The sequence below is a fragment of the Crotalus tigris genome, unplaced genomic scaffold (assembly GCF_016545835.1).
Source record: "Crotalus tigris isolate CLP2741 ecotype Arizona unplaced genomic scaffold, ASM1654583v1 scf7180000024372.1857965, whole genome shotgun sequence".
NCBI lineage: Eukaryota > Metazoa > Chordata > Lepidosauria > Squamata > Viperidae > Crotalus > Crotalus tigris.
The window spans coordinates 518,257-531,656 of record NW_024100542.1 but is presented as its reverse complement, the minus strand read 5'-3'; the positions used below and the strand labels follow the sequence as shown (position 1 = coordinate 531,656).

At 37.6% G+C, this 13,400-nt stretch overlaps 1 protein-coding gene across 2 annotated transcripts in view; it reads right to left on the bottom strand.

Annotated features, from left to right (window-relative positions):
- The window catches only part of KCNT2 (potassium sodium-activated channel subfamily T member 2), a 210,559-nt gene that overhangs the window by 49,147 nt on the left and 148,012 nt on the right, over nucleotides 1-13,400 (bottom strand). For both annotated transcript variants that reach the window (XM_039328195.1, XM_039328196.1), the window contains exons 15-19: nucleotides 12,063-12,171; nucleotides 9,374-9,523; nucleotides 8,304-8,533; nucleotides 3,049-3,265; nucleotides 596-701 (exon numbers count right to left, since the gene is read on the bottom strand). In XM_039328195.1, the coding sequence (XP_039184129.1) occupies nucleotides 596-701; nucleotides 3,049-3,265; nucleotides 8,304-8,533; nucleotides 9,374-9,523; nucleotides 12,063-12,171 (812 nt within the window). The remainder of the gene's footprint in view (nucleotides 1-595; nucleotides 702-3,048; nucleotides 3,266-8,303; nucleotides 8,534-9,373; nucleotides 9,524-12,062; nucleotides 12,172-13,400) is intronic.

Genomic DNA, 13,400 nt, shown 5'->3' with positions numbered 1-13,400 from the left:
TGACGTGTCTCCACACGTACAATGCTATATGGGCATTGCAAGAGCCATAACTTTGTGGACCAGTTGTTAGTCCTTTTTTTCCAGCACCGTTGTAACTTTGAAAATTTGCAGACTGAATGGTTGTAAGTTGAGGATTACCTGTACCAAACAAGACGAGCGTTTTCTCACCATGGATGAGAAAATATTTTCCTTTCTCAACATGCATCACCTCATGCTGAAATAAAATTGGGCTATGCTTAGCTGCATATAAGCATATAAAAGCTTTAAAAAAACAAAAACAAAATAAAGCTAGAATTTGAGAACTGTATCTTGCAATTCTATAACAACAGTGACTGAAACTTGAACCCAGCCCAAGTTTTAAAATGAAATTCCACTTCAGCAGGAATAATACTTCAGGATGTGGCCAGAGTATCCTTTTAAATTTAATATGGTCAAAACCACAGTGTTTTTACAGCCATACAATTGATTTATCAAACAGAATGGTGAACAAAACCACAATCTGTTAGTGACTCAGTATTAACTGGCATTCAAAACATGGTTAAAGTGCTTTTCCTCTTAAAACAAATATATGCACAGCAGTATTATATCTACATACCTTATCTAATCTCAAGCAGCAAAATGGCACTTTTTCATGGAGCAGATGACAGAAAGTAGGAGAACTTCCTATGTAAGGTGAATAAGGGGGATAGCCTTTTAAATACCTAGAACAAAGAAGAATCTGGTCTCATTCTTTGCATTTAACAGCATATTTACACCCATTCATTGTGGGGTTTTTTGGTCTGAAATGTACAGCAACTTCTCTTTTTTAAGCAGACACTTGAGACATACTCAACATTAAATCCTATAACTCTAAAGCAGCACAACGTCTCTTTAAACAGCCAGTTGTTTCTCAATGTTAAATTTTTCTCCTCTTGTATTTTCCAGTTTTCAGCCATGACTCAAATATGGATGATGTGTATTTGTCTATATCTCCCTGTGTGTGTAATAAACATGTTAATTTGGGGGGCATTTACTGTACCCTTTTGCTGTATTCCTAAAAAATCTCACTATCCTTAAATGCGAGATATGGTTCCCTTACTAGTTATATAAGTTAAATAACTGGCTGGATTAATGATAATATCTCTGCTCTTGTGATCTAGGATTATTTATTTCATTTTTAGACATGCCTATTGTTTAATTAATTTAATTTTGGTTTTATTGTATGCCACCCAGATGGGTGGCCATAAAAAACTGACACACAAACTGACACACACACACACACACACACACACATAAAGCCTAAGACAGCCTTATTTTGCTGTGATGAGACACTTTGGGTTACAAAGGTCACAGCATTGAAACCATATGGTGTCTGATTGAAACAACTTAATTTGTCTCCATGACAGTTGTATGGTATCACCTCGTAAGTTCCCACATCACTTGCAAAAGCTTCTGCACACAGCAGCATCTTTTGCACATGCATAAAAGTCCCTTCTGCTTTTGCAAGCACCAGGGGAAGCTGTAAAAGAGGCCTTGGAGAGCAATCACCTGTAGCAACATTTCTAGGGATGTTTTGCTGACTCCTTTGTCAAACCAAAACAATTTCTTCAGTATTTATACAGGCATAAGAGTTACCCTGATTCCAATACAACTGCACCTGTGTTTGGTCACTGTCATGACATGTACTCTAGAAATGAATGTTCGTATGGACTTTGAATGCCTTTTCATTATATATTTTAATTTCAGTTATATGTTGTAAAGTGAATTCTTTTATATTGCAGTTGTAAAAGGGGGAGAAAGAGCTCAGTTTGCTTGTCACACTGAACTTGACAGCTGGAAAACTGATCACCTGGGTCGAGACCCAAGAGCCATATGACAGGGTGAGCTCCTATTACTTGCCCCAGCTTCTGCCCACCTAGCAGTTTGAAAGCCTGCAAAGGTGAGTAGATAAATAGGTACCACTTCGTGTGTACCTCAGCATATAGACATACTGGCCACATGACCACGGAAAGGGTCTTCAGACAATGCTGGCTCCCTCGGCTAAGAAACAGAGGCAAGCACTGCCCCTTAGAGTCGGACACAAATGGACAGGAAAAACCTTTATTTTTTAACCTTATTGTGGACTATAAAAGTATTACAGTATATGGCTCTGCTGCTATTTCTTGTTATTTCTTAATTTCATCTTTCTTGTTACCATCTGACCTTTCAGACTAGGTCTACATAACATATGGCCTGTCAGGATTTTTTTAAAAAATAATAAATTCATTGTGGCAACTCCGATGCTGCCACTTCTCTGCTAGTCACGGAACAGCTGATTTCAGTGTCAGGTTGTGGCTGATGAGGGGATTTTTAATTCATCAATGTGATCCATTCCCCATTACAGATTGCGTAGGCCCACTTTGGGCCAAGTACAAGTAGCCCTTGTTTGGCAACCATTCAGAGTTATGGCAATGATGAAAAAGTAAAACTGTGACCATTGCGGGAGTGTAAGGCAAGGAAAAGCTGAATTAAGATCATAAGCACAGTGGCGGTTTCACTAGGGACCACTTCATTTAACAACTGAATTGCTGGTCCTGATTGTGGTTGCTAAATGAAGACTACTTGTAAATATTGTGGAACTATCTGGGGGGGTCGATGTCAATTCGCCGTGGCCAACTCGCTGTGGGACAACTCGCCATGGCCAACTCGCCACAGGACAATTCACTGCAGGACAAAAGTTACACTAATAACAAAGAAATGGTGGAATAGAATCATTAAAGAAAGGATGCAAAAGGAGGGACAGAATGGAATGTGATCAACAAAAATGAAAATATTTTTTTATTTGTTTTAAATAATTAAATAGAATTGTTAAATTGTTCCACAGTGAGTTGTTCTATGGCAAGTTCACTGTGGCAAGTTGACCTGCAGCAAGTTGGCCTTGGCAAGTTGGCCGTGGCGAGATGGCTGTGGCAAGTTGTCCCATTCCCTATCTGGAGACGTCTCTAATGAACTCTGTAACAAGCTACTAATTTTCCTTTTCAGTGTTGTTGTGTTGAAAAACATATTCATTTAAAAGTGCACTTTACATACTCCAGACCATTCAAAACTTCTTCCTCGGAGGGTGTGGTTTCATCTTCGGACTGATCACTCAAGAGATCACAGTTATGAAGCGCTGAAGTGTCTGCAACCTCCAGAACAGGCGCAATGCTTGGCCTTCTGCCTGTTTTAGGTGCTTCTGAAGGAAGCGTTAAAGTAGTTGCATTTGGAGATCTACAGCCTGTATCTTGCAAATCTATAGCAACTGTACCTGGGAGGTGGAAGGAAGCAGAAGAAAATGAAAATGATTTAGGATTTGAAGGACGGAGGGAGAGCCATATCAACATACTGTAAATGATGTGACCATGAAAACTAAAAGGCCTAGCAAGGAGAGTCGTGAAAGAGATTTTAAATGCTAACAAACCTGAATGCAAAGGTGGTTTTGACTATTCAGAGCTGGAAGCAAAAGAAGAAAAAAAACCCAACCATCTGAGTGTTTTGTTTCAAATTCAGAACAGGAGTATACGCTCCTTTAAACAATGTGATTGGGCCTTGTATTTGTTGCCTGTGATTGGCTTCTGTCTGAGTTTTTTCTCCTTCCACACTACAGGCAGTCCTCGAGGTACAAATCTAACAGAGCCTGCCCATTAGGCTTGTAAATCAAAAAAATTATCAAATGAATCAGACTCAATTTTACAAATTTTTAAAATCAAATTCATGAATTAAATCAAATGGGTTGTTAAATGAATGAAGGTCTGACATACTATTTTGTCCAATTTGTTAACTGATTGATGCCACGTTAATTGAACTGAGTGGCTTTCCCCTCCAGCTGCCCATCAGCTGTTTCTGGTGCAGCCAGCTCAGGAACTAATTTGCCTCCAAGCAAGGCTTGCAGCCATTGCAGATGCTTTTTTTTTAAAAAAAACAACAACTATTGCTAGTTAGCTCTACCATCTTCTGCTGCCCAGAGCAAGTGCTTTAAAAAAACAAAACCCCACTTGCCACTAATTAGCTTAAGAGTCTCCAGCCAGGCACCTAGAGGAAGACAGGGAATGGATTTGCAGAACTCTCGGCTTGCAACAGTAACAGCGATGGAAGAGACCTTGAGGTTATCTAGTCTAACCCACTGCTCTCACAACAGAGTATTTCTGATAAATGCCTATCCAGTCTCTTCTTAAAAGCTTCCACTGATGGGGCAGCCACAACTTTTGGAAGCAATTTAAATTTAAAACCTACAAACTACAGTAATATACACTAATATCCAAAATAAAAGCAAGGAAACACAATGTTATAGAATGCTTTGTGTAGATCCTGGCTAGCATTTCTACAAGCAGTTTTAAGAAAAATGCAAACAAACTTTATCTTTGCAAAATACTGTATTTACAAACACAACAGTTTGCAAAGTACGGTGCTTAAAAAGCAAAGCAGTTCCCAAATATTTTTTGTTATTCTATAGTGCTTGCAAATTGTTTATTTGCAAGCACTATAGAGTAACAAAAAAAAAATTTGTTTAAAGCAGAGGTCCCCAACCTTTTGGGCACCAGGGACCAGTTCCGTGGAGAAAGGTTTTTCCACAGACCGGAGAGTATGTGGTTTTGTGTGCTGCCTGCATCCCACAAACAGGACTTTGCTTGTTTGTGGGGACCGGCTGCTGGCATGCCATGGCCCAGTACTGGTCCATGGCCTGGGGGTTGGGGACCCCTGTTTTAAAGTACGTACTGAATCAGTCTTCAAGCCCAGGCAGCAGCAGATTCTCCACACAACACCAAAAAAGCAAAAACAAACTGATGCTGGCTCGGCTCTTGTTTGGCTTTGTGACCAGGGCAAAAAAACCCCAACAACTTCCAGCTTCAGGAAATTGCATTTTGTAACCCAAATGGCCTAGGCAAGTCACAGAGTTAAACATGGCTGCTGGTGCAGCAGTAACTGAATCCAAGTCACATGGCTACAGAGGCTTCTTTTTCCTTGCAATTTTGAATTTCTAATGTAAGTACCCTTTCTGAATAAATTCTTTTGTGAAAACTCGCTAAATGAACATTTGTACCTGGGGGATTACCTGTATAACCAGTATAACAGCAAAAACTAGTCAGTATTTGCTGCTTGTGGTTTAGACTGAATGGTATGATATGAGGGGTGGAATGTTGTGGCAGACCAACTATTGCTAAGCATATGGCTTTCCAAAAAAAGAGCCATTTTTATAGGCAGGAAAAATCTATTCACAGCTGCTTCCCTGTAGATAAATTGTTGTTGTCTTTTTTTAAATCCTTTGCTGGGAAGGAGAGACATATGGATAGGTCCAAAGAGCCTACGAAAGAAAACAGGTAATGGAAGGAAAAGGAAGACAGGTACATGAATTCAGATGTTTCACTGAAAAGTGTTGCCAAGGCTGAACATTATAAATTCAAAAGTTGCTACCAGTACTAGATTGAAGATCAAGCATTTATAAGACTTTGCTGCATTGTTGCATTTTGTACATGGCTTATTGCAATGTATTTAAGAGAAGATTTTGCTGTTTTGTTGAGCCTGAATGAGGCGTGTGTGTGTGTGTGTGTGTGTGTGTGTGTGTGTGTGTTTGTACTGTAATATTACTTGTTCATGAGTAAAGCAGTCACACTTTTTTTTAGCCCACTAAGCAAAGGTATACACTCAGTTGTAACAAAGACTACAAGACCAACTGGTATGCTGGGCTTTTTGCTGGGTTTGTGAGGCAAACAAAAGATTGTAGAAACAAACTAACAAAAAAAGACTTTGCTTGGTGATTGAGATGAAATAACAGATCACGCTGATTGTTACCTTCCACCCAACCTATAGAAAAAATGGTCAGGAACTGTAAGTACTGCAGTTGGTTGCACAGTCAGCCAGATGTTTAGACTGGATTTGCATTTTTATCCACCTATCAAGTCCTTCTTAAGAACCTGGGTTATACAGATGTTATTTGAAGATGTTAAAGGTCTAATGAACTGAAGGCCTAGTGGTGACATGATAGCAGTCTTCCAATATTTGAGGGGCTGTCATAGAGAAAAAGGGGAGATCTATTCTCCAAAGCATCTGAGAGCAGGACAAGAAGTAATGGATGGAACCATATTAAATAGTTATCCAACCTAAAATTAAGGGGAAATTTCCTGAGAGTGAGAACAATTAATAGGTGGAACAGTCTGCTTTCAAAAGTTGTGGGTGCTCCAACACTGGAAGTTTTTAAGAAAAGAATGGACAGCCATTTGTCTAGAACAGGCATGTCAAACTGCCGGCCCATGGGCCGGATGCGTCACGGTGAAACTGTGCCCACCCCATTGCCAGCAATGGGGAAAAAGTCCCGATACGTCACGCGATGTCACGTGACATCGCGAGTTTGACATGCCTGGTCTAGAATGTTGCAAGGTCTCCTGCTCAAGCTCAGGGTTGGATAGAAGACCTTCAAGGTCCCTTCCAACCCCATTATTCTATATTCTGTATCATTACAAGATGTAAGCTTTTCCAAGTAAAGCTGTTTTTTTGTGGGGTTTTTTTGCAATTGACTGGTGGTGATTTTGTCAATGCCAATGGTGTTTAAATAGTGTTCCATTTGCTTTGGAATTACACCCAAACTGCCTATTATTAATAGCACTAATATTGAAAATATATTTTTTTAATAATCTAAATATTTAAACTCCTCACAATCCACCAAATGTATGAGAAGAAGAGTGTATGAGGCATGATGGAAATGATTCCCAATATAGAACTTTTCTTTTTCTTGGTATAATCAGCTACCAGTGAGTTCTCCAAGACCTTGCAAGTAGGCTGGAGCTATCTGAAGTGCACGGTCTGAGACTGGAGATTACTGGCTGATGGAAAAGCATTATTGGATGGGAAGGCATTGATGGGCCCCTGCCACCGACATTTTCTCCATCTGCTTGTTTGCAAATTCCATCCTCTTATCTTTTATGACCCCCATTCTCTCCTCACTTGAATGGTCATCACATAAAAACTGACACAGCAGCAACAGAAACTTGTTGGATCAGTCAGGAGAGCAACTATAACACCAGAGTCAAGAAGGACAGAGTATGGGAGAATAGAAACAGAAGAATAAGCTGGGGAATTCCTACAACAGAGACTTGCTGGAAGAAGCATGCAGTCATTCAAGAAGTGGAGCAATGAAAAATCAAGATTGAAGTGGATGGATAAAGACACTGATACTAAGTAAAGTCAATAGACTTAACAGGCTGTTAGATTGGTTGACAAGAGAACAAAGTCTTACATAAGGAATGTGTGACTGAACCTAATCCCTGACAACATTTAAGTACTTTCCCTTGAGACAATATGCTGTTGTTAAATGCCTTAGCTCAGGGAGTGGCTTAAGTAACAGAAGACTATTTATTATTGAGAGATTATAATTGCAGAAGAGAAAAAATAAACTATATATTATTTATATTTCAAGTTAATCCTTGTTCAGAGAAATCTTCCATGAATAACAAAAAAGACATAAATAAAGGTGTCCTTTGATAGGATTATTCACCACTTCTGTTTCTCTACTCCACCCTTTGCAAAATAACCTACCACAATATAGACAATATGCTGACATCTCCTTCATTTTGTCAGTAGCTGCAAAGACTGAACAACAGTTCCCATAATTATGATTTCATTTACTTTATCATTCTAAGGTCATTAGGAAGGTATTTCTCAGAATGGGAGAGTGAACAATAAAATCAGTTTCATTTATGATTCAGTAATATGGGAAATTTGGCTGATGGAATGAAAAGCAAGCACCATTTCAAGTCTAATTGGCATATGAATGATACATCTTTATGTATCTGTTATTTAAATGGAAAGTTCAGTATTCCTTTTCTACTGTTCACCCCAACTCTATTTCACTGGGTGCATCATTTGAAGAAGAGTAAAAATGTGTATTGATTTCTTTTACACTTTACATCCCTTTCTAAAACTGTCAGACAGGAAATACAACCCCATGAACTAATTCTGCTTTATTGTAAGGCTACATTAACAGAATTTTGCAAGTCTGAAGGTACAAATTTCTCATCATCCCTTTTACAGCCTGAGAAGTTAGGGAGTTTCCTTTCTGACTCTCTTTTTCTGCCTGTTATGCAGCTGTGGGCTAAGCCCTCTCTTATTTAACCATTCCCTAGGCAGCATCTTTTCTCATCCCCTCCCCTGCTCTTAAGGTCTTTCTCATATACCAAGGGTCTTCAAACTTGGCAACTTTAAGACTTGAAGACTTCAACTTCCATATGTCCCCAACCTTAAAGTTGCCAACTTTGGAGAGCCCTGACATATACCATTACCTTACTGAGGCAACATTATTTTGTGTTGCTTACCCATACTAGCAATTATGCTGTGCACTGGCAGCCGAGAAGGACCATGATAAAACAACCTTGTTGAGTGATTTTTCCGATGCTGCTCTTGTTTCTTAAAAGCAGAATTTTCTTCTTTTGTGATGTTAATATAAAAACATATGTCTGAAGAGCTCATAATATACCGGGGACCTGGGTTCAGCAAAATATTTTTGTTATCTTCCCTCCTAACACCGATTAAACAAACACCAAACCTAATGTCAAAAGTAAAGAGAAACGTAGTTAGGAAAAAAATGAACAGCATACAGTATGGTGTATCGCATCTCATATTACAATAAAATCAAGAGAAACACAATGAAGATATTTTATATCCACTTTAGCTGTTTAAGACTCTGTAGACAATTCAGCTCAAGAACAATGAGTTTTATTCTGCTTTTAGAAAATGTAGTGGCTTTGTAAAATATTCCAAAGATAGGCTCTTCTGAATAATGGAGGCCTCCCTTCACTAAAATTCTAGCTTCCAATGAAAGATATTGTACTTCACTGATGAGTCATCCTACCTTAGCCTCTTATAATCATCCTTTGAGCTTGGCCTTTTATTTTATTTATTTGTTTGTTTTTGCATTTTAATGTTTAATCTGGGAAAAGAGGTTAACTTAACAGCCTCTGATTCCCAACTAATCAAGAATACTTTTACAGCCTACATCCAGAGGCAATCCAATAGCCCTCAGTTGTAGGCTCATCTTCTTACATTGATCAAACAATAGTATGAAAACCCAGTGGAGCAAAAGTTTATCAGGCTATAAAACAAAAAATGAAAATGAAAATATTGGGGAAATGGGAGAGGAAAGGGAAAAGGGGGAAAATGTAGGGTAAAGGGGAAAAACAAAGAAAAGCATTGATTTCCAACTCTTTAGCGCAGTAGAATATGGTAATAACATTGCAACCTCAGTTTTTTATTTTTACATGTTAATATATACTAGCCACTTCAATAACAACACTCTAATCAACAAAACCTAAAGTCAAAGTTTCGTTCAAAAGGGGAATTTTTAAAAGGATCTTGATTGCAATTCGCTGTAAGAAACTAAACCTACTTTTTGTGTGCATGGAAAGATGCGTATGTGAAACTCTTTCCTTCATATTCAGCAAAAAACACACTCTCCTCCAAGTTAATGTGATATACTTCATTCCCTGAGCATCTCCCATACATTTTCTGCCACTGTTCTGGTGACTGTTGACCCTCTCTGAAACACAGATATATACAATGAATTAGCATAAGTGTGTGCATGTGAGTTATATGTAACATGAACAGAACCCTAAAGATGATTTTCCAAAATGTAACTGGACTTTCTTGATTCTTTCCTTGAAAATGTTGCGCTTCTCATTCAGGAAACCTCTTCATTTCTGAACTGCAGAACTGAAGAAGCTTCTTGGATGTGAAGTGAAAGTCTTTCAAGGAAAAAACCTATGAAAGTCCAGTTGTATTTTGGAATCATCTTTGGGACAACTATGACCTATTACCATCTGCAGTTTACCCTTTCCCCCTTTGAAATATTTTGTATTGCAGATGGCAATAAAAAGTGGTCTGTACTGAGGAGAAAAAAAAATCTCTCCATCTTCTCAGACTATGCTCCTTATGATATGAGCAGAGCAGAAGTGAGTGCTTAAGTATTGCTGCAGGATGTTATCTTTGCTGTGAGATTGGATATAATTGGGCAAGGGACTCTACTCATGTCCATGGAGATTGTCAGTCACCCAGGTCATAGTTGTCCCAAAGATGATTTTCCAAAATGCAACTGGACTTTCATAGTTTTTTTCCTTGAAAGACTTTCGCTTCACATCCAAGAAACTTCTTCAGTTCTGAAGTTCAGAAATGAAGAGGTTTCCTGGATGAGAAGCGCAACATTTTCAAGGAAAGAACCAAGAAAGTCCAGTTGGCTTTTGGAAACTTACTATTTGGAAAGTTCACAATGGGAAAGGGTCAGGAAATGTTTTGTTACATTCCAAATAAACATAGGTAAAATGAAATTTGAAATTAAGACAGAATAATAATTAAATGACTATCAAAACAATATTTTTATGTTAACATAAAGTCTTACATTAATAATTATGACTTGCTGAGTGACTTACTGAAAATTGGTAGATTTTCAGTACGACTTACTGAAAATTGCTAGATTTTCACCAGTTCAGAATTCTGCATATACTTGGGTGAGCACAATAATGCTAATGAGGTTATTGTACCATTTTTCTCTCTGCCACTTTCAGCTGGCAGGCAAGGCTGCTTTCCAAATGCACACACTTAGTATCTTGAAATTTGCCTGGTTCAGTATTGGCAGCATGGCCACCTTGGGGTATACACAACTGCCACACAGAAGGCTAAACACATCATTTTTTTTATTTCTAGCTTTTTTCATAGCTTTTCTTTCCAACTTTTGTATGTTCTTCATTAAGTACACTATATAACTTTACACTGAAATTCACACCTTTTGCTTGACAGACTCTTTTGTTTTAGAAGCTGGAGAGCTAGCAGAAATGTATCAGCCATATTTTTTTTTATTCTTATAATGGAAAGCTACAGCTGTTCCCTGCTATCTAGCTTTTTAAGGTTTCATCAGGGATGGAGGAGGAAGGGAAGGATTTAAAGGTTAAGAAACAAAAGTATAAATAATAGGATTTTACAAAGACATACAAATTAGAGGTTTAGGGGCATTTCAAGAACAGCAGTCAATTTTTTTCTTCAGATTATAATACAAACAATGTACATCGCCTGCTTTGATTGAAAAAATAATAATTTTGAGAAAATGGGTGAGATATTAAGAGATTGGTAAAAAATTAAAATAATAGCATTTTGCAAGTACAGTTAATAGATTTGGTGAGGGGGAATTTATATAATATGACAAATCTCTTTTCAGAAGTATTCACCTTCCTGGAGTAAATCTCTCTTCTTGGCCTTAAATATAGTTAGGGTACATGTGATACCACATGTTGATTTAAGTATCTTCAAGAAGAGATTAACTCTATTATTTATATGCCAACCTTCTGAATATTTTTTTTAAAAATTAATACAAAGTAGATTTTATTATGTTTATCTTTTATTGAAGCCAATAGACAATTTTAATACTATCTATTTTACTGGGAGCATATATAGATGCATTTCCCTAAAGCTAAATTAAATGCTATTTAAGTGAATGCAGTGCAGCTTTTTCTTCATTGCTAATCAGTTTAGGGATCTTTTATTCCGTAACAACCACGTGAAATGGAGTGAAGATTTCAAAAACTGCATTGGGTGCCAATAGAGGAAAGCTATGCTATCTATCTCTCAGAAGAAAGAGTACAAGGCAACATCCAGAATCTTAGAGAATGGGAAAGATCACATAGGAGAAAGTAATCTCTAAACTCTGAAAATAATTAACCTAGTCTTTTCCAATCTGTTGACCTCCCAAAAGTGCTATACTTTATTTCCTGTAAGTACCAGTAATTGCCCATGTTCATTATGATTACAAAAGCAGAAAGCACAAAACACTGAGAGTCGGTGGACAGTGGATCAAGTGGACAAGAGCCATTTTTAAGCCATGGATAGGATCAATATACAGTCTGTCCTGTTCAAGCAATAAAAACCTGATTTGCTTTGCTACGAAGACAATTCAACAATACATTAAAAAGGGAAATGGCTATTAATTAAAAGAAAAAAAGATTTTTTCCTTTAGGAACAAGGAAAACTGATAACTAACAGTCACTTTCACACATGTTTATTCTATCCAGTGAGATAAATGTTATACTTACTGCCCTCTTGAAGTATGAACTAATAAGGTGATAAGCGTTGATGTAGCTGGGCAAATACAGTTTAAAGCCAACATTGCATATTTGAATTCCTCTTCACATACAACATGATCTAAGGAGGAGGAGAAGGAAGAGGAGGAAGAAAAGGAAAAAAACAACAACTTTTATTTAAGGCATGAATTGCCAGCTTGCATCCCAGAGACTAAAACTGGCCTGCTAGTTCGTTTGTTCTTTCACAAATTCTAAGAAAAAAGAACAGAAAAGTGTGGAAAACAAAGGTACCATAATGTGATATATCTCCCTTATTTTGTGTATAGGATGGCAATTAGAGTAAAATGTCTTCCTAACAATATCAGATTACTCTCTTTTCCTGGTAATACATTCTAGAATGTATTCCCTGGAAAAGTGAGTAATCTGATATGGTTTAAAAGCTAAGCAAAAGGTTTTTTTTTTAAAAAAAAAAATATATCCTGGAAGTTTAATCACTTCCACAGAATTTTATTGCTGTTTTCATGTCCTCTGCGTTTTTTTTTTTTGTGTGTGTGTGTGTGTGTGTGTGTGTGTGTGTGTGTGTGTGTTACCATTTCATTTCGTTTGTTTTCATTTACTAACTACCCTGCACAGGATGCTAGGATACAAAATTTAACAAAACAACAAAGCTAATACATGAATTTCTTTGCATTTTACACGCACTAGAAATCAACACAAAAAGATAGCTTGTTAAGCTTAGATGAAGATGTGAATGTGTAAAACCTCAACATGCTCTTCTATGTGAAGTTTTCAGATTGTCTTCGAAAATGCAGCATATGAGGAAACCCGGGTAGAGCAGTGATTAGGAAAAAAGTATGCACAAATACAAGTTACTAATAAAGAGGCAGGCAAAACTGCAGTGTTGTTGTTTTTTTTTATCATACTGAGTACACTGACATATTGCTCATCCAGGTGTCTTGTGAGTTCTCCATCCAGTCTGACCATCAATCAGATACTGCTCAGAGACATCTAATGGAGAGAGACACCTAGGGGAGTTTCATGGTGAACCCATTCAATGCAAATATCTCAAGTGATACCCTGAGTCTCCTCTGTTTGGTTTGCAACTCTTCATGACATTAACCAGGGACTTATCCCAACATGACGTGTGAGCCCGTGAATGTGAAATAAATCAGGCATGTATAGGGGGAAGATAAATGTCCTTTTAAACTCTAAATGGGATGAAAGAAAAATTGAGAAAGAGGAATCTCCCTCTCTCTTCCTAACTATCTGCCTAATTCAGCTGCCTTAAAACTAAGAACAAATCCTCAAATAATGCAAATATGAATTGAAACAGGATAAAGAGATGTGGAT